Here is a 21,368-nt window from a genome sequence, read left to right as displayed (position 1 = left end):
CGATTCCCATTAACTTTGTTGTAGCCGGTCTCGACGGTATTGTACTTTTTCATATTTCTGTGCGAAATTGTAAATAAATAAATGAAGAAAATGTTTTAGAAATGAACTTAGAATTACGAATGGAGATGCTGATGCCATTTCATTTATGGAAACATACCTTTCTTATGAATATTCTTTGTGATTATGTGGTTACTTTGCATTAAAACAAGTTTGAAACATGTATTGCAAATTTATAATAAAAGAAGCTATCAAATAAGTTAAAAAAAGCTTGTTTTCAAACCACATTAGGATTGGCACAAATATACCTATGAAAATTGTTCAATTGAAGGTTTGTTAGTTTAATTTTAAAAGATGCATAAATGCCTATCTGAGAATATGCATGGTTTTCTAGCAAGTCAGAATTCATACGTGTCTACCGACGGCTTGACTAACAGGTGCTTTACGCAGGTATGTCTATGGCAAGCCAGTGAAAGGACAGCTCCGGGCCCAGCTCACCTATGGGCGGTTTCACTGGGCATCTGAGGCCACAAAAGTACTGCCCAGCATTGACCTTGATCTTCCGGTAAGTGCAAGGCAGTTGTTTTCCCCACCTCCTGTTGAATGCTCATGCAGTGATGCAGCACAATTGAGTGGAGTGCTCGGTTTGTGTCAACGTATGCTAAACTTTTATCTCTGCTTATTTATTTTTGTACCTGATCTCTTTTTTTAATGATTTATTCCACATACCGTAAATACTCATGTATAATCCGCCCTCGTGTAAAAGCCGCACAGCCCCACTTTGGGATGCAAAAATTTGAAAAAGAACTACAAAGGTGCCTAAAACTTAAGTTTCGCCCGTCACCGAGGGCCTAGTCCTGCAAAGCGCTACAAGATGGCGCTAGCTAGTTTTTGCCATTCGCCGCACATTATCATCATCATTGTTGCACGACACGACACTTCGGCTGCTTCTGTGTTCTGTTTTTTAAGGCGGCTTGCCAGCGTCATTTTGTCTTTGTTATTGTGGTGCGTGGTTTGGAAGCACGTGCACTGCTTGCGGAGTTTGTTGTGTCGCGTGCACTGTGTCGTGTAGAAGGTTGCGCGCTTTCGGCCGCAAAAAAGGGGAAGCAATAAGCAAGCACAGACGGTCCTACACCGCGGGCTTCAAACCTCAGCTCGCACTGCAGAACACAGGGACTCTGGGTTCAATCCCCACCCCTGCTCGTTTCGATCTGGGTGATCATCGTACCGGCGTGCGATCGTGCATCACTACTGTGAGGTGCACATTAAAGACCCCAGGCTAGCTGTTGTACTGCACTGGCTAAATTGCTCATCTACAGTGAGTGACTCGTCGCAACTTTGAAATGGCTGACCAACTACACGCTGTATAAATATCCACACAACGCCAGTAGGTACTACTACAAACTTCAAGTTGTAAAATATGCTGAAAAATACACAAGAAAATACAATTTCTTTTTTTTTTTTTGGCCTTGTTTGTGTATATTTTGCGCCTGAGCAAAATTTAAAAAAAAAGTGTGGCTTATACACGAGTATATACGTAATTAGCAACAGCAACACACATTATTGTAGGGATTAACTTGTACTTCATATTATACTTGGATTACAACACGGTCAGTGTCAACTTGTCGACCAACAGTCACTGAACACATGAGGTTGAATGGTGATTGGCACGTGGAATGTGCCCCTTTTTCTAATTTAAAATTTCCAAAAATTGCTTGAATATTTTTTAGAAGCTATTGGTAAATTATGAAATTTTAGCATCTTGTCCGAACCACTAGCACTACATTTGGGTGAAGAATGAGCCTTTGACAGTGCATATAGTTTACTTTTATAGTGAGAAACATGAATCTCTTTTTTTTTAAACAGCCGGTATATAAAAATAATACTGCAATATAAATCGACAACTAGTTTTTGTACATTTTGTCAAAGATATATGATTGAAATCTTGAAGGCATTTAATAATATAACGTCGGACAGTTTGTTCACTGGCATTCTGAAAGCTAATTGAAGCTTTATAGCTCTATGGTGAATAAAATGGGCACTGTGTATCAAGATAGAAATCTAACCTAAATCGTCAGTCGCATTATTATGTTCTATTTATGAATTTCTAGGCTTTGTAAATGCAAGTAGTGACCCTTCGCCTTTGCGGCCCATTGGAGCTGTGAAAACTCTGGCAAACTTCAATAATTACTGCAATGCAGATTTTATTTTCTGGATAAAAGTTTTGTTTTGAAACACATGCTAAAACTGAGACACAACTTATGCACCCAATGTATGCTTTTTCCGTTTGACACAATTGCGTTGAGGCAAAGTGACACTCGCAAAAACATCTCCGCAAGAATTGCTTCGCCTCAGTGCATCCGCGTCATGGTGGAAGCAGATGCTAAAGGTCAACCGTTAAAAAAGTTCTACATATTGGATTCAAAGTTGGGCCCGGTTCGCAGGAACCTAAAGTTGCTAGGTTTGAAATATTTGTGCAACTGTCACGATAAAATATAGCCATAAAACTTGCTTTTTTTTTTTTCACACTGTGCCCAGATAAAAGGTTGTCACGAGTTCACGCTGAATGGTCGGGATTTACTTTTGGCTAATGAGGACCTGAACAGGCGTCCGCTGATCCTGACGGCTGAAGTCACCGAAGAAGCCACCGGTGAGTGTGCAGTGTAAAACGCCCAGCCCTTCAGCAGACCATTTACAAACGCAAGAAGGATTTAAAGACACCAAACTTCTGCATGAACTGTGTTTGAGCCAAGTGCCACCGTAAAAATTGCTTCATTCATTTATTTACTTTATACACACGTGATAGCATACTCAAATAATTAACAGCTTTTTAGCCATAATATCTGTGCATAACAAAGAAAATGACTGAAGACTCACACAGATCACGACACTGTTAGCACAAACAAGCGATCGTCGGTTTTTACTGTTTTTTTTTTTGAGTTTGAAGGCTTATCAATACTACTTCTACTGCAGGTTGATTCGGGGCACGATGGCAAGCACTGAAAATAAGCGCGCATTAATTAGGGCGACCACCCGCCCCGCGACTCGCAGGGCTGTCCTGCATTGAGGGCTCGTGTTCCCGCGTCCCGCAAGAAATTCCCACATCTGCAAAATGTCCCGCATTTCATACTGTTGTAAAATTCACTCTGCAACTCATGGTGCTGCCGAACAACGGGGCATGGGGAAGCGCGGAGGTTGCGGGTAATCGTGTGAATCGCAATGGTACGCCATTTTCTATCCAAGCATTGCGGGAAGCGACCGTCGTTCTTGCAGGAGGCCAACACGCATGCTCAGTTGTGCCCCTTGGTGGCAAAATATTGTAAGAAAAATTGCTTGCCAAAAGTTTAAATATAAAATATTGTAATTATTTTTCAAATCAATGCAAAAGGGTTGCTGTGCATATATTTTTTTATTGAAGACAGCCCACACAAGGCAAAAAGCCTGCAACTCTCAATGGTCAAAAAAGAACATAATGTTAAAAATTAGTGTTGGGCCATGTCGGCAAAAGTAAGCATTGACAGGAAACAATAACCTGAAAAAGATTTACTGTTTCTTATTTCCATTTGATGCATTGAGTTCTTCTACAGTCGCCTTTTTATGTTTTCAGCTTTGACACATTTAAGAACACATTCGGCATAAAAAGAAATATATCACTGGGAGTGAAAATTATTTGAGCTTAATTTGCTGCAATAGAATTATCAGGTGTATAGACAACACAGGATATTAAATGTGTTAACAGAGCCTCGGTTCGTGGTGTGCATGTTAATAAATTTCCTGTAACCGCCCCCTGCACTGCCCTGCATGTCCCGCATTTCGCTAGCAGGAAGGCGGTCACCCTATTGTCAAAGCCTGTCTGAGGAAAAACATGAAAAAGAGCTGATGCTATGTCTTTACCAACACACGCAGCTTACGCGAGGAAACTAAGGCTTACGAGTTTCGATTGGCTGAAAAATGTCATGGGTGATTGATGTGTTCTTTGGAGTCCGTAATCAAGTGCTGGCTTCTAATGTAAATATTAAGGTGTCGTGTTTAACATTCTCGTAAGGGTCATTTGATAGGGTGACAAAGTTTGTTGATGCAGGTGTGACACAGCATGCGAACGTCACAGTGAGGCTGTCGTGGTCACGGCTCACTCTGGAATTTCTGAAAGACGGTGCAGTGGCCGACTTCAAGCCAGGACTGCCCCACAGAGGAGCGGTGAGCTGACTACACCACCGCGTACATGTGCACTTTGCGCATATGTATCATATATTACCATATTTTCTCAGTATATGAGTGGTGACAGATATTTTCAAAAGAAGTTACGTTGCTATGAGGCCACCTCAAAGATCTTTGTTTTATTTTTTATATATTTGTTGGCTATTATTGGTGCCAACGGAACAGCAAAAACTGGCGCTACTCTTCCTGTGCAGCCACGGAAGTTTTTAGTGGGCTATAGATTTTCTTATGTTTATTTATAAGAAATATCGGTATATCCTTCTTGGTACTTACTTGTTTTTCAAATATTTTGGTGGTTTATTTCCGACGGACGCTCAAAACAGTTATTATTGGTGAAAAAGATCCCGTAAAAAACCAAGAGTGGCCAAGTGCTTGCCATCCAAAGACTTTCTAGCCAACCAATTTATTCGAAAACACGCCTGTGTTGCAGCTGATGGTAACTCAACCTGACGGCACACCAGCGCCCGGCGAGAGCGTGAACATCTGCTTTCTGGCGGTAAACGTGACGATGCGAGAAGTGTCCAAGGGCTGCAGGGACTTCAAGAGCGGTCCGGACGGACTCGTTCGGTTTTCAGTGCCTGGACTACGCAGCTCTCCGTCTTCCTTGAGGGTCACGGTGAGTGACACTCGCAACTCTCCTTCTTCTTTAGTCTGCGAGTTGCGTGAGTTGCTCGTGAAATTCCGTTCCAGGCTTCAGTTTCTGCATGGTTATTCAAGACTGCTGGTTTGTCGACGAATCTGCGAGGGACGTTCAGCAGAGATTGTGATGACGTGGCTGAAATGACCGTGTCACTCTTTTAGGCGTCATTGTGGGCAGTGCTTGCAGCGTTCTTTTTGTGCCAAAATTTTCAATGGGGTGAAAAAATTTGTAAACCGATCGATTAATATATAAAAAAAACATTATCTTTTCACAAATTGCTTAAATTGGTCTGACCTCTAATAGTAATTGCTTTCAATACTGCAGTCGAAATGTGACCCACGAAAGCAATAATTAATGAGCTAGTCAACAGATTTGAGTCTACTGGTGTTCCGATTGTGACAATAATCTTCCACCTAATATCTGCCGACTCCACAGACACACTATGAAGGTGGCATCCACGTAACTGTCTCCTTTTAATGCGAAAGCATTAGTCCCATGGAGCAAGCCGACGTCATCAGCCGTGCAAAACGGCTGATAAATTCGTGAAGCCGCAATCTGAGGCATCCCAGCTTTGAAGCCGTGCAAAAAGCCACTCAAAATGGCAAGTAAATGAAGCCGAAGGAGGCCGCTGCGCGTCAGTTTCAATCGGCGCCACTCTATGGCGCTGCGTGCCCGCATATCAGCTGGTGTGCTCGGGCGGTGGTTATTCAACAAGGCGCGGCAACTTCACGAGGACGTGCGCAAAAATGACATTGATGCTTTCGCATTTACAACTCATAAGAAGTGCTTAGGTGTACCTCGAGCTTTTTTTTCTCTTTTTCTATTAAAAAATATTACCCTATGTGTTGAATTGGGGTCCTCCAACTGTACATGAAAAATGAAAGAAATGATAATCGCTTTCTTGTACAAGCTGTGTTGGCCCTGTACAATGTGTTTTTTCTCCATTTTGAGCATAATTATGATCTTTAGTTTTCTATTTCAAATGTATTTGCAGGCCAAAGCAGAAGGAGGCAGCTTGAATCCTCCGACCACCACGGTACTTCTGCAGCCATGGAGGTCACTGTCGCAGCGCTACTTGCGAGTCTTGGCGCCGGGTCAGAAACTAAAGTGTGGCGTGTCAACACCAGTTCGCTTTCACTACACCAAGCTCAAGAACCACTCTAGTGTGGCCTTCAACTATCAGGTGGGTGCGCACTCGGAAGGCAGAAGAAACCGTGTTAACGCTTTGTGACCCCCCACAGTTTCCTGCATCCCTTCTAAAGTGTTTTGTCACTTGCCTGGGTCTTTGCATTTGATACACTATTTGTTGTTTCGAGAGTACTGCTTTTCATGCACTTGAGCCAGCTGAGTGGATGCAGTTGGTAGGTCTTTATTGCCCCTGTAGTTATAAACTATGATAGTAGTTTGTCGTATTTGCAAGCTGTAGGAAGACTTTAATTAAAGGTTAGTTCATAGCAGTGTGAGGACGTATTTTAAGTGGTACATTGTACTTAAAGTACTATATCAAGTAAGTTTAGAAAACTTTTACTTTACTTGAAGTACATTCTCTGAGTGTGTGCTCATACTTCTTTGGGTACTTCGTGAGGAGAGTACAACTCCCGACTTCAAAGCACATTCTCCAAATTTCATCTCGGTGAAATTTAGCTCTTTCAAGAATCACAAGCTCACGTCCTTGGCTTTTCCAGTACTATACACAACTTTTGAGTCTGAGCATAAGAATTCACCAACCTGTAACAAGAAAAATGGCGTGTCGTATGTGAAAACGCGCTATCGTTTCTTGAAGCATCATTTGGTCAGGTCTCCGAGTGAAGTAATGGCGGCTATAAGACCTAAACAAATACCGTGCCTTGTAAGCAGATTGTGTAAATAGTTTGTCAGCGATGGTCAAACAACTACTTTGTGGCCACTTGACTTTATCCAATACAGTATTTGCCGCCATTTCTGAAAACAACTGATGCACCCCTGATTATTCTTGGGGCAATGGATACCAATTTAAGAAAAAACACTGTATAAAGGAATAAAAGGGCATCATTAAATATTGTGTTAAAAATATTTGTACTTTGCTTCAAAATTATATTGCATTTATACCTAGACAACAGAAAGACGTTCTTGGGATATCCTCAGAATGTCCAAGTAAGGATGTTTGGACATCCTGAGGTAGTCCTCGACTCATCCTTAAGCAGTCCAACTAAGATCCACTTCTCCGGCCAGCGTACATCCTTGAAATGTTCTCTGGATGATGCCGCAGGACTTTTCTCATACATTCTCAGGACATATCCCAACAATTCTTTGAGTATAATTCAAAGCTAATGTATAAGCATGTAACAAGGAATAGCGATAGGATTCATTTAAATGTGGTTCTTGACTGCTCTAAAAGCATGATGTATTTGTAGCACTACAAATATAGCAGTTTGGGCTTTGAGTAGGGGTGTGCAAATACTCGAATATACGAATTCAAATTGAATAGCGAGTTCCCGAATAATTCGATTCGCAAATCGAATTCCTAGTATTCGGTCACTCGAATATTCAGTATATTCGGCCAAAGACACGAGGTTGGCGCGGAGCTGACAAAAGAGCCGTTTTTTTTCCCGATGTTAGACAGATCATTACTCCACAAAAGTCTAACGCGCAGGTTAGAAAAAAGAAAAGTAACTAACGCCACAAACTTTATAGCACGTGGATTTAATCACAATTGTGACATAATCTAACCTCTAATCACAACCGAAACATCCCGTTTGTACCAGTTCCAGAGAGGAATTGTTGGGAGGCCGGAATTCCACGCCGTGCCTAATTCTTTTCACGAGTAAAGCACCCCGTTTCAAATTGAAGCGTCGATGTAGAACACACTTGCCACACTCACAGAAATCAGTGACTGCAAGATCACAAAAAGAAAACCACGTTAACCACGCCGATGAAACCAGCCGAGTTGTCGTCGTCGTTTTGGAACCGCAAGCCACAAGTTCTGATTTGGAACGATACGGAACAAAAGAATAGTGTGCTTAGATTTGAGAGCGTTTCCAACCGTTCGATAGCCGCCTTTGAAATACGAACTGCGAGAAGGTGACGAAAAGACGAAAGCGAAAAAGTCGTCGCTCTTCCGCTTGCTCGCCTTCTTTCCACGCGACAACACAACACGCGCACACTTACGACCAATCTGCGCAGGAGCAGTCTCCGTTGTTTCAGCTCGCTCTTTTAAATCTAGGCTCTCTAAAACAGGAGTGATGGACGAAAGAATGGATGCATAGCGGCTATTGGAGGGTGACTTGCGCCACCTAACAACACATTTTTTTTTTTACTCCAGAATATGTTGTTTAAGCCTGTTTACTCAGATTTAACACCTATCTGTTTATTAATATAAGATAAAATCCCGGGATGCCCGTTTTCGCCCTTAAAATTGAGATCCAACATCGCAAAATGTCAGTTTTCTGAGATACACAGATATAAAAAAGGATATGTCGCGGTGTTAGGCCGTGCTTTTAACGAGAAAAAAAAAATTTTAAAAAGGCATGCATGGCTGTAACTTTGGATTTTTTGTGACACTTAGGGTAGATAGATTAAGTTTGCGCCATAAAATTGGATCTTTAGTGCCCCACGTCCGTCACCAGCTGCTTTTCTTTTTTTTTCTTTTGCACCAGAATTTTTATACATTTTAGCTTTTGTTCCATACGGGATGCACATTTTGCCCCAGGCACATACTCTGCACATATAATAATCTCATTCACAGCACACTTTGAAAAATTCCTACAAATAAAATCACTATTCAATATTCAATTCAATAGCTTTGAGTGCAGGTAAGAACCACATTTAAATTAATCATATCACTAATTCTCGTTACATGCTCATACAATTGATGCTTTATGCAGCACTTGACGTTTATCAAGTGCTTCCATAAAGCATCAATTGTTCAACATGTCTATCAAGTGCTTCCATAAAGCATCAATTGTTCAACATGTTACTTTGTAGAGATTTCTTGTTCAGTGATGTAAAAAAACTACTTTGTATTCAGAGTAATCACTGAATACCATGTGTCATCAGCTTTAAACATGAGCAAGAAAAACTAAAGACGTTTGAAATATAAAATTTATTTTCTGCAGATACATTTCTTGAAATATATAAGACTGCCCTGAGAAAGTAAACGAAAGAAACCAGAAAATGTAAAGATAAACTAAATGTAGGAGGGACCTTAGGTGCTCATCTTGAACTTGTATGAACTAGAAAACAACAACAAGAGCATACGCACGGTGGTGGATATCTATCATGTACAGTCTCGAAACAAAAGGAACGCAAATGATGGAACAACAGGCTCCCGCTCTCGTTGCGCCGCTCAACAGGCTTCGGTGGAAGCTCTCGCGCAGCCTGTGGTGTGCTTTGATCGGTGACGGTGCCGTGTGGCCGGCCTTTTAGGTTAGATGAGACTCATGCCAGTTTGCTTCGGTATTCCACCACATTCGGTGCCAATCGCCAAATTAGCAATATGGCATCTGCATTTTGAACTCCCCATCATCACTTGTGATAATAAAAGATGAGCCCTAGTTTAATATAATAGTGACAAGAAGATTTACACAGTAGTTTGGGACTGATAAAAGATTACTTTCTTGTGGGTCATACAGGGGCATTTGAAATGCATGTGCCATAATGTCAACTCGGAAAAGGTGCTGCGATTAGCGTCGCATGTGCATAGAAGACTGTAATGACTCAAGCAATTCAGTGCCAATTTCATTTACCGAAGGGGTGGGACACTTAGTACCGTCTCTACTCTCGAAGTGCACCCCAAGCGGTGCGAGAGCTTCCGCCGACGATCATCGAGGGACGCGACAAGAGCGAAAGGCCATCGCTCCGTCTTTAACGTTTCTTTTGCTTGAGACTATGCAATGGGTATCTTCACAACTGGACTTTTGAAGTTGGCATTACCCACGAACGTGTCATGACTCCCTTTTTTGGTGTCATCAGAAGAGGGTCCTGGAAAGATAATGGACAATTATAAATGCGAAGCTGCAGCGTTATAAAAGAAAAAACTTCTCTTTTGAAAAGAACTCTGGATTACAAAAAAGTGCTGTGGTGGAGAACTATACTTGGTTTCACCTTAGGTTCAAGCGCGGCGAATGCTATGAGCCGAAGGGCAAATCAAGCAGCGAAAGAGGCACAACGTCATGGCTTGCTCTCTGCGGTTGATAATACCAGCCGGTGTTCGCCGTCTTTTTGCACGTGAAACTCTGCCGGCTCGTCCTATCAAGCGCAGAGAGCACGCCGTAATGTTGCGCTTTCTTATCGTCCCTTCAGCTCATTACATCGGCCGCACTCGGACCTAAGTTGAAACGAAGTATAGCTAACAAAAGCAAGCATATCCAAGTGCCCGCATTTGCAATTGCCTGCAAAAAGACAACTCGTTATCGTCGGAATCGGAAAGCTCTTCGACGGGTGCAACGTCAAGGCCAGATGTGATTTCGTGATGCCTAGGTGCGATCACGTGATGGTTACAGGAATTAGTGCCGTTCCCGCTGCTCTGAACACAAGACTCGTGATGGCGTGTAAGTAGCAGCCATGAGCTGGTTCTGTTGAGCACTATTGCAGGCTCTAGGCATTAAGTTACACAGACTGGCATTGGTCGTTACGCGCAGTGAAACAAAGATAATCTTTGGATAAATTCTAAACCTTATTCATTAGTTTACATGCGCCGATTGATCGTGCGGCAAAATTGTCGCTTCGACATCACAGCTTGGATGGGGCTTTACATGAATGGTAATAATTATGAGAAGAAAACGGAGGCGTTTACCCCTTTTAGAATCATCTGCCATTTGAGAAGCCATCCACATCGCTCAAAGAAAGAGAAGGAACGGAATGCATGGGCGCCAGATGACTTCAATACCATGTGAACGAAATATATTTGAAGAAGAAAAATGGCGAAGCAACCAAAGCAATGCTGCAGTAACCGCAGGGAGAAATGACCGGGCTTGGCCCTTGACCTTGGCTTGACGAAAGGCTTGACGAGTGGATGGGGGATAATGGCTCTACCCTAGGTAATGGGCCGTAGCTTGCGCCACCTAGCCTAGCCTACAGTTCACACATCCTGATGTAGGAAAACTCTCGCTTTATTAGTAAAAAAATACAAAACAGCATTATAATTTTGATTATGTTTATGTTTTCCGCACGCTCCCACTTAAGCGCGTATGTGTTTACATCTTTCTCGAGAGCACGATCCAGAAGAAAGCCTATGATCCCTGATAAATCTTATGATGGACTGTACGTTGTCCTATGAACGTCTTTAGTACGCCCCATGTGAATCTTGGACGTTTAGACCATTTGAAGACATCCTAAGGGTGTTTTGTGTTGTCTGGGTAGTATTTTACTTCAAGTGTACTGCACCCAGTGTATTTGCTAGGACTTGAAGTACATAACCTCTAATTTAATTTCAACTTTACTTCACATACTTTTTAGATGTACTTTACTCAACATTGGTTTATATGTAGTAACTATAGTGTCCTACAGGATTCTTTCCATAGCTGCTTTATGACCATAGCTGTTTTTCTGGCATAAGGATGTATGGAAGTTAGTCACTGGCCTTGCCATATTTGCTCATAGGTAGGTCAAGCTTTTCATATAAAAAGCCCATGTACCAATTGTATCGTACAGCATGTGGAGGTGAAATCGTCAGTGCCCTAGGACCTTGTCAAATGATCAGTCAGGTATAAAGTTTTATTTGTGCTATGATTCTTACCAGTAAGATGTTGTTCACCATGTTGCACCTTGGGTTCAAAGTGTATTTCACTGCCTTGTCCTGTGAGAGCCTTCTTTGTAAAAATGTCAAGGTATACTTAGATCATATTTATTAATGTCAAAGCTTTAACTCGTCAATGTAAATAGAAGCCTTACGAATTTAAGAAAGGTAAAAGGGGGGCAAACCATCCACCATCTAGCAAAAACAAAATCACCAGGCTTAGATATTTTATTAAATGAAATAACAATGTGATAACACTTGAACGGGTTTTTAACGAGCATTACTTTCTATCAAAGTTTAGTGAGATATCTTGCCATTACATTTAGCGAGGAAATTGTGACATTGCGTCACGGGACACTGACAATTTCCCCACTAAATTTGGCGGGGAAATTGAGGTCACATCACCTGACGGCGTTTGGGGTGAGGTCATGTGACGTCAGTTAATGTGGCGCCATGGTATAATGTGGTGGCACGACTTGAAACTGTAACATATATTTTTCCGTTAAATTTTGTGAGTAAATTGATGTCACTTTATATTATGACATCATGTGGTCAAACCCACACTAGCAAGAAAGGCCTGTGGGTGTTCCCACATAAAACTGTCGCGTTAGAAAAAAAAAAAAAAAAAAAGAAGCTGGGCACGTTAGCTGATTTGCGAGCCTTTAAACGGCATTCCAGGTGTTTTCCGGACGCCGCGTCGTCGAGCAGGGCAGGTTTGAGCCCAGGGTTTCTCAAGACGACACGGACGACAGGATTCCAGTTGAGTCCGGACTCCAGTCCGGGGGCTTCATCACGGCCGAGCTGAGCCTGGAGCCGAAACCCGAGTGGGGCCTGTCTTCGAAGGCGCGCCTCCTGCTGTATTACGCCCACCCCAAGGGAGAGCTGATTGGGGACAGTCGCCGGCTGCAGGTTGAACCCTGCACTTCAAACCCCGTGAGTTTTTTGTGCCCTTGCGGGGATGTTGGGTAGCACCTCGATCGAACAGGATTGCATATCTGACCGCATTGAAGGCCCATTCACTTGATTGGATTTGCTTATGATTGAGCTCTTGTGATCTCTTACAACGAGAGGACAAGCTGGCATCATTAATGAGGTGACCCCGGAGCCGCATTTCACTAGAGCGAAGGTTTGGCGCTATTCGTGAGACCAAATCTCTGAATCTACAATACAGTACAATCTATGAAAAATAGTTGTTTATAACATTATAAAAAAAAATTGCGAGCCATGAAAAAAAATGATGCATGAAGAAAACAGAAAATATACGAAAACTGGAAGTTTTTCATGCTTACCCAACAGATGCTGCCAGTATGCTCTCTCATCATGAGAAATCCCAAGAGGTTTGGTCGTAAGCAGTCGCAAGTGTGGGAACTAGCCTTAAAAAACACATGCAAAAAAAAAAAAATTTTTTTTAAACAGCCAAGATGAAAAAAGGATGTCATTAAACAATTTTACAATGAAGAAAAAAAAATTTTAGAGCTATATTTACGGCGCTATACGAATTTGTAGTTGGCGCCCGCGGGCGCCGCGGGAAAGTGGCCCTTATTTATCGCTTGACTGGCCCTTATTTATCACGTGGCCCTTGCACTCTTTCGGAAGCTTCCTATGGCGTCTAAAAGTAACTTATTCATCTTTGTTTGAAGTATAACAAAAAACTAAGGTTAATAAGTAACTTTTAGAGCCTAAAGGAAACTCCTGAAAAAGCGCAAGCAGATGTGATAGACCTGTGCGCCGGTCAGATGACGGCAGTGGCGCCCCGAAGCAGACGAACTTGTGCGGCGGCGGCGACGGCGGTGTCGCACAACGCTCAGCTTGCGGTGGTGGCGTGACTTTGCGGCGGCGACGCATCATGGCGGTGCGCGGGCCTACCACGTGACCAGCGGCGGCTCCCGTGGGCGCCAACTACAAATTTATTTTGCGTCGTAAATATATCTCTAAATATTTTTTTTCTTCATTGTAAATTTGTTTTATAATATGCTTTTTCCATCTAGCCTGTTTAAAAAGAAAGTTTTTTTTAAACAGCCTAGATGGAAAAAGAATGTTATAAAACGAATTTTCAACGAAGAATAAAAATTTCACAGCTATATTTACGGCGCAAAACAAACTTGTAGTTGGTGCCCGCGGGAGCCATTGCGGGTCACGTAATAGACCTGTGCGCCGTCGAGCGGCGCCGCTGCTGCCCAGCAAGTTCGTCTGCTCCGCAGCACCGCCGCCGTCATCTGACCAGTGCACAGGTCTATCAGATCTGCTTGCGCTTTTTCAGGAGTTTCCTTTGTGCTCTAAAAGTTACTTATTAATCTTTAAAAACAAAGATGAATAAGTAACTTTTAGAGACCATAGGAAGCTTTTGAAAGAGCGAAAGCACCACGTGACAAATAGCGGCCAGTCACGTAATAAATAGCAGCCACTTATCTGCGGCACCCGCGGGCGCCAGCTACAAATTCATGTAGCGCCATAAATATAGCTCCAAAAATGTTTATTTTTCGTTTTGATCTCGCTTTGACTTCCTTTTCCCAACTAGGCTGTTTAAAAAAAAAATTATTTTTCCTTTCCTTTTCCTTAAAAGAAAAAAAGGGGGGGGGGGAATTTGACAATTGCTTGTTGGTGTTAACGGTGTCACACCCTGTACAGGTATCGATGCATTTTGCAAAGGACAGTGCCTACCCTGGGACCACAGTGGAGTTATCGCTGTCTGCAGCATCGGGCTCTCTCTGCGGAGTTTGGGCTCTCGACCGCGGTCTGTTGCACAAGGACTCCTCTGCGCAGCTCACCGCTGACAAGGTGTGGAATCCATGCTTGGATCAGCGAGTGTGTGGCACGCGAAGCTTTCGCGAAACCTTTTTTTTTTTGCAATACATAGGTGGGATTTCATATTTTCGGGGTTTGTTTTTTTTCCTCGAGTTTGGGGGTGTTTTTCTCTTGGTTTAATTTTGCCCGTGGATTTTGTGTTTTTAGGTGTCTATTTTTGGTGTCAGACAAAAAGTCGGCGTTTATCGGGGCCTATGTTAGCGGAAGAAAACATGGCTTGGCCATGTTCTAGATGAGCACAAAATCTTGAAGAGGGGAAATACCTGTCCGTGGAGCTCCCATATTCCAAGAAACTGGTGGCTTGGGGGACATTTTTCTGAGTTTATTGATATTTACTAGGATTATGTGGGTATTCTAATTTTCGAATAGTAGTTAAGAACAGTATGCTGTTCAATATTCGGTTCGAGAACAACAGCAATATTCATTATTTTCGAAATGTTGATTGCAGCGGGTTAGCCCCGTTAAGCACTCTTCTTACCGATCACCGGTGCACTGCAGAGAAGGAGCATCCACGAAGTTCGCTACTATGGGTCAGCCGCTGGCACCATCTGTGGGTTTCGCCTGGAAAGATTAAAAAGAAAAAAAAGAGACAACCAGAAATAGCGATGTTTCGGTCGCAATTTAACAGAATTCATTGACTTTGTGTGTGTTGCACTTTGTTGGCCCTTTTAATAAACATTAGCATAAATTTACATATTAAACAGAAATCAAGTGAAATAATTCTTTAGAATGTCTTACAAAATAGGAGATAATGTTGTTTTTAAGGCTGCGGTCCCACGGCGGCCATGACATATGACGCTTTCCGCACGTTTTCGAAATGCGATTGTGGCGTGTCAAGCTTTCTAAAATTATGTGTTATATATCATCTTGTCCTGTACAACATTATCTTTCCTCTGATGTAGGATTTGTTTTCCTAGTGCAAAACGCTAATTCAGTGGGCACTCGCGAACATTGGCCTTTTCGGCAAAACATGGTTTCGTAGTACAGTGGTACAGGGTGCACAATTGGAGCAATTTATTTCGAATTTTAGAATGTTATAGAAGAAGAGTGCGTTCATTGTCATTAGAGGCCCTTTTTTCGTTTTTTATTTTATTTTGACAGATATTTACTTTAAAAAATGTACCTCGCGGAACCACATTCAGTCGCGGATTTTTGGCCGCCTACTCGGTCATTTTATTTGAAACTTTTTACATGTGTTTGCAACTATGGTAGAAAGAGCTACGCTAAATTTCATTGTAATATGGCCTAAACTTTGTTCGGAATGCTCACGTGAAAAGTGACAAAAACAGTTTTTTTTGGCAAACTTCATTTGGTAGTACAGTGGTACAGTGCTTAGGGATTGGCACATTTGAATAAAATTGTAGACCTGCAAAGAAAAACATATTCTGCTTTGTCATTAGAGGCCCTTTTTCTAAATTTCACCTTTGAGTTTCCATAAAAAAAGTTTGAATATAGGCGAAATCACGAATTTGTTGATAGTCAAAACCGAGTATTTTGACACTTTTTGGCAGACATTTAGGCCGATATTTCTAGTATTAAATGGAGATTACTGTTCCAGGTCCTGATTATTAGCCCACATTTTCACTATACGAGCCTATTTATTAAAAAAAATCATAAAACATACAGAAAACACAAATTGGATGTCTGGTTGCGCCCTCTATGTGGCGGTGGCTGAAATGTGACTACGCGAGGTTCAGGAAACTGCCGAGGATGGCGCTGATTCCAGCTGTGGTTGCCAGCTTCGGAAACTGGTTGTACACTTGGCTTCTTCCGTTTCTTGCAAAATAACCTGCTGGAAAACTTGGTCGAAACTCGTGAGGTCCTTTATAACACGGTACTTTCTGCTAATATAGCTTTTAGGAAGAATTTCAGTCGCTTTCATATTGTCAAACGATTTTTTTTTTATGCGAGGCTCCACCGGTTCAGTTTGCTGAATAAATTGTTCACGCAATCGATATCGAAGTTTCAAATTACCGAAATGCCAAAATCGCCACTTCCGCGTAGATACGCAGCGTGACGCACGTGCTTCTGGTGCGTGTGCACGTACGTGTTTGCTGCGTGGTTCTTCGGTTGCTGCGAGTTTTCGCGTATTTATTGTGCACTGCTTACCTCCGTCTGCTCACGCCTCTCAACCTTGTAACTACACCTGGGGCCCTAAACTCGTGAAACACGAAGTTGGGACCGAAGTTGAGGGAGTGCACCGATTGGACTATCACGACAATGACTCGGCGTTTTTGTCGCCAACATCCAATCGTCGCGCTCCGCCAACTTTCGGCTCCAACTTTGTGTTTCACGAGTTTAGGGCCCCAGCTCTGTTTGCCTAGAGTGAAGTTTGTGTCTGTCTTTTCGTTCGCTGACTAAGCTCGTGTCGGTGTCCTTCCTACTGGCTGCTGTTCGTGTTTGCGTACCGTGTGTGTCGCTTTGATTACTAGGTCCCCTGCTTATGGGGTGGAGCAAGCGGTGGGCGTCGCGCCAGGGGTGGGTCGTGATTGGGGAAACAGCTTAGCAGCCGACGCCGACTTCGGCGCGTTTCTTCTGCGCCCGCGCGTACTGTCATTGATATCGCTACTTCGCGCCGTGACGATGCGCTGATCTACAGGCCGGTCGGCGCTCGCGTGATATTGTTGAAAATTCTCGAGCGTGTATTTACGTTTCGAAAGCCATAATAGAATTAAAGTGACTATTTGGCCGGCAGCCGGCATACCGTGGCTCTGAAAACAAATTTTTACTAGTCAAAAAGGTAGGAGAAGCTCCTTCCACAAGCGTGATGCGCCCGTTTCAAATCTCTCCGCAGTCGAAAGAAGAGTTCACTGGAAGTGCTCCTTGTTCCGCTTCAATGGATTCCAACTTGTCTCTGATCCCACTTTTTAAGAAAGCGACCTTTGTATTCATCGGAGAGAGAACCGAGCCCCCGAAAGCAGCCTTTGTATCCATCGGGGGGAAGCTAATCCCCGAAAGTCGTATTTGTTTCCGTCGGTGGGGGAGAACTCTAATTTCCCTCTCGTGGCTTCCACAATGCTAAGTCAAAGTCGAAATATAAAGAAAATATGTACAGAAAGGCAAGACCCTCCTCGCGCGTTGGCCGCGACGTCACGGAAACGGTGGGACGCTATTGGATGCGGAGATGGCGGAGGGATATCTGATTCCTTTTGAGGGGCATTTGCCGCTACCTTCTTAACCTGTAACTGACTATAGGAGTGTCCTCCCATTCAGGTGCGCGCAGTCCGTGCTTCTGGCCGCCCCGGCCGCCCAAATGCGTTTTACTGATGCTTGTTTTGTTTTCAGTAAACAGACAATAGATTCCTGCTGATATTCTCCTTTATAATCTTCACTCTTGACAACTCTTTAGTGTTGGAAGGAACTCCGTCAAATTTGTCGATAATGCATGTGTAAGTACAACTGGAACCTCATAGTTGCAAGAATACTTTTCCTGGATTGTCTGCATTAGAGTGCCTCCATGTGCGCTTCGCGCACATGAAGGCTCCCTAGTCTGCACCTTTCTGATAATATGATCGGTCTCCATAAATTGCACTTCCCCGCTTCGGGAGCACGGCCAGCGGTGGTTCTCTGTCGGTCATAGAACCTCACACACGTGAAGCGTTGTCAAAGCTGTGATATACCGGGCGTTTTATTATTATGTTTTGTTTTGTTTTGTTTTTTTTTGCTGAAAGAAATTATACTTTTGGTATTCCCGGGGATAACATTATCGGCTGCGGCGGACGTAAAGGAACGAGCGTAAATTGACAGTTAGTGGCCTAATAAACTAAAATTTGCCATTTGCGAACGCTGGAGAGGGGGCGACCTCCTCTCCCCCGTTCGCTCCGCTGAAGTGGAACAGGGTGGGAGGAGCTCCCACGTCGTTCTTGACCTGTCACCGACTACAGTTGCGAATTCCACTTGTCATTTTGGAGCGATGACGAGATAGAGCTGAGTCATGTATTGCGTTCTCTGAGATGAAGAACGCAATGCGCGCGGAGTTGCTCCAGGTATGCACCAGTCACCAGTAAAAACGACCTGTCCTCCGAGGAGGTCGAGCGAGACGCCGGATGACATGGGGGTTGGTCACCTCACTGTCACCACCGTCTACCGTGCCTTCAAAAACACGGGGCGCAATGTGTTTCTGCAGTATAACAAAAAAATTGAACAAACAAGGTGCAAACTTTCATTTTTTTCCTAAGTGTGGTTTGCAGGGCTGAACCGAATACAAAAACGACACGCCGTGCTGGGATGACGTCGACTACAATGGTACACAATCATAACAAGAGCACAAATCCTGCCACATTATCTTGCTACAGTAATAAGAGCATATATATCTTTGTCCGCGATGCGGCAACAGAGACATTATTTCCAAATTAGAGTTCGAAGTTAGCCTTCGATGCTAGCACTGACCAACTCACTTCACTCACAAGGTGAAAACGTGAAACTTTGTATCATTCGGACAGCGATCGAAAAATAACACGCACCGCTTCAACTTGGACACCCCAAAAATAATTAACTTTAGTGGATCGCACGCAGAAGCTTCGTGTACGCAATAAAATTGCCAGTCAGAAGTATGGTTCCGCAAACAAAATCAACATATGAGTCATCAAATTATGAAGAAAAACCAGGTGTGAGCCTGCCAAAAATATTCTACATTTATTGTTGTCAATATTTGTTTTTCTATCCACGTGCTTATGTCGCAGTGGAAAGCCGTGAAACTCCCTATAAAATTATTTTGGGCAGTGTTTCCGACGGTGCTCGCTCGATCGTAAAATGCCGCTTTGTTGCTACTTTGGCAAATCAAACAAGGAAGCCACGTTCACCTACAATGCCCTGTCCACAAGAAGGGAAATCGAAATTTTCGCTTCGTTTTCTTTTTTTTTTAAATATTCTTCTCTTCTGCACGATATAGGGTATGAATTATTATCCTTCCCTGTACTCTCGCTGCGACGAACAGTCCGATAAACGAGTCACCCTATGACAAAGATGGGGGTCCCGAAAATCTCCTAAAATCGTGTTTGTTCTCAGAGACACATCCGTGTGTAAGAAAAACCGCGGCCCTCTCCACGAAGTACGGACATATTTGATAAATAGCGTTGACTTGAGGTTGAACTTTTCATTTGCTTTGTAAACACAAGCGTGACGTCACGTGCGCATCCCACGCGACCCGACTGAAGTCTGAACTGGTGTACTATGTGTGGACAATAGGGCATTATTTTGACTTCCCGGCCGCGACGACCTTGGCGAGGGAGGACAGATGGGGGTCCCGAAAACTCCTAGAATCGTGGTTTGTTCGCAGGGACACACACATCCGTGTGTAACAAAAAACGCGGCCCTCTCTACGAAGCTTACACAGGCATTGTGGTGTAACTACTGAAGATGCCTCCCGCAAAGGAGGCAAAACGTCTAGTGAAATTGTTTTTTCCTGTTCTGTGAAGTCGGTGCTTTTATTTTAATTATGTTACCAGTCGGTCTGTGTGACCAGTGCTCATTTGAAGAATCGCCTTTGTCTTTCCTGAACCCTAACAAAAACACCCTCATAACATTTTTTTTACTGTTCGGCTACTTTTATTTTATAATTATCTTTATAATTAAAAATAAAAGTAGGCGAAAGCCTACTTTTATTTTATAATTATCTGTAACCATTTCTAATTGAAGAAGTGACAAGTATAATAATTATATTATGATTTCATATCAAAATTCGACGAACCGGGAGATGCGAAATTCGGTGAAACAGCTTTTCAAAAAATTATCCGGTGCCCGAAACTTGCTTATTTTAAAATGTCTAACATGTGTATGTGTTCTAATACAGAAGATGAGTGCAATGTGGAAACTGAATGGCCTCACAGACAATTGTCAACGAGTTGGAATTTTTGATGAATTACCCTTTGTCGAGTCATCCTACTACCGATTGGCCTCTTCAATCAATTGCCCGTCGACAAATATTGTTGTTGGTTGATTTGCCATCTGCTGTAAGGGGAGAGTGTGGGGCTCGTCAAGCCGACATCTGCCAGCATTTTCATCACACCTCCAGCGCCTGTACCGACTGACGCCGACGAGTTGGCCTAGAAATAAATACCCACGGATTATACTATAGCCGCTAAATATCTCTACGCGAGCATGATTTGTTTTCAAAGGGGCACCCACCTGTCGGTGCTTCTTTGAATTATACATACGTCACGGTCAAAACGTTCCGCAGCTAATGAGTGAAGGCCGACCAACCTAATTTGTCCAATTGTCCGTGTATGGAAGATGAGAATGCCACTGCTTCAAAGACAAGACGTGTGCGAGCGTTGCTAAAAATAGAGACCACTATCGATGTTTTAGTATACATGGTTTCATTCTTAGTCAGAGCGCAAACAGAGGTTAGATGTCACGAAAACACAAACACAAAGACAAAAAGCACTTTATCGCGGCGCATTGTATGAGTTGTTATATTAGTGGGTGGAATCACCCAAACAAAGATAGTGAACGCCGTGGCGTTTAGGTGTTGAGCTGTTGGTGATGCTTGATCGGCGCAATGTGTCAGTCGAGCTCCAACTGAGGGTGATATGAGGCGGGGCAGCTCTGTGGTTTTACTTGTTGTTTATTCTGGTGTCTTTCGTTTTTGCGCGAAATATTGCGGATCACAACAGCTAGGCCTCTTCGTCCGATGAAGCTCTGTTTTATTGATTGGCGTTTGATCGAATAGTGGACATTTCATCGAACACCGCTTCATTGAACGCCAACTCAAGTAGCTTGATCGAATTATGTTTCTGCTATCAAATTATTGCAGATATAATAACTACGCTCGTCATATTTTGTAAATAACGGTAGCCTTTAGCGAAAATTGTGTTGCATAGTTAGTTTCGGCCGTCAGCAAATAGTAAAAAATATCTATCTACCTATCTCTCTCTCTCTCTCTCTATATATATATATATATATATACAAAGGCAAAAATGCGTACTGTCAGAGTTACTAATTCGAAGTTTACTATGACGTTTCGAGCAGGGACCACTCTTCATCACCTAATGA

General features: G+C 43.0%; 1 protein-coding gene across 1 annotated transcript in view; it reads left to right on the top strand.

Moving 5' to 3' along the window:
• Positions 1-21,368, top strand: part of LOC8029268 (alpha-2-macroglobulin) — a 69,236-nt gene that overhangs the window by 12,217 nt on the left and 35,651 nt on the right. Inside the window, exons 8-14 of the mRNA XM_042288885.1 lie at positions 448-562; positions 2,536-2,647; positions 4,079-4,194; positions 4,646-4,831; positions 5,850-6,038; positions 12,249-12,503; positions 14,199-14,348. Coding sequence (XP_042144819.1) covers positions 448-562; positions 2,536-2,647; positions 4,079-4,194; positions 4,646-4,831; positions 5,850-6,038; positions 12,249-12,503; positions 14,199-14,348 — 1,123 coding nt within the window. The remainder of the gene's footprint in view (positions 1-447; positions 563-2,535; positions 2,648-4,078; positions 4,195-4,645; positions 4,832-5,849; positions 6,039-12,248; positions 12,504-14,198; positions 14,349-21,368) is intronic.

The sequence above is a fragment of the Ixodes scapularis genome, unplaced genomic scaffold (genome assembly GCF_016920785.2).
Source record: "Ixodes scapularis isolate PalLabHiFi unplaced genomic scaffold, ASM1692078v2 PGA_scaffold11__112_contigs__length_91849675, whole genome shotgun sequence".
NCBI classification, from domain to species: domain Eukaryota; kingdom Metazoa; phylum Arthropoda; class Arachnida; order Ixodida; family Ixodidae; genus Ixodes; species Ixodes scapularis.
This window is presented reverse-complemented; position numbering and strand designations above follow the sequence as displayed.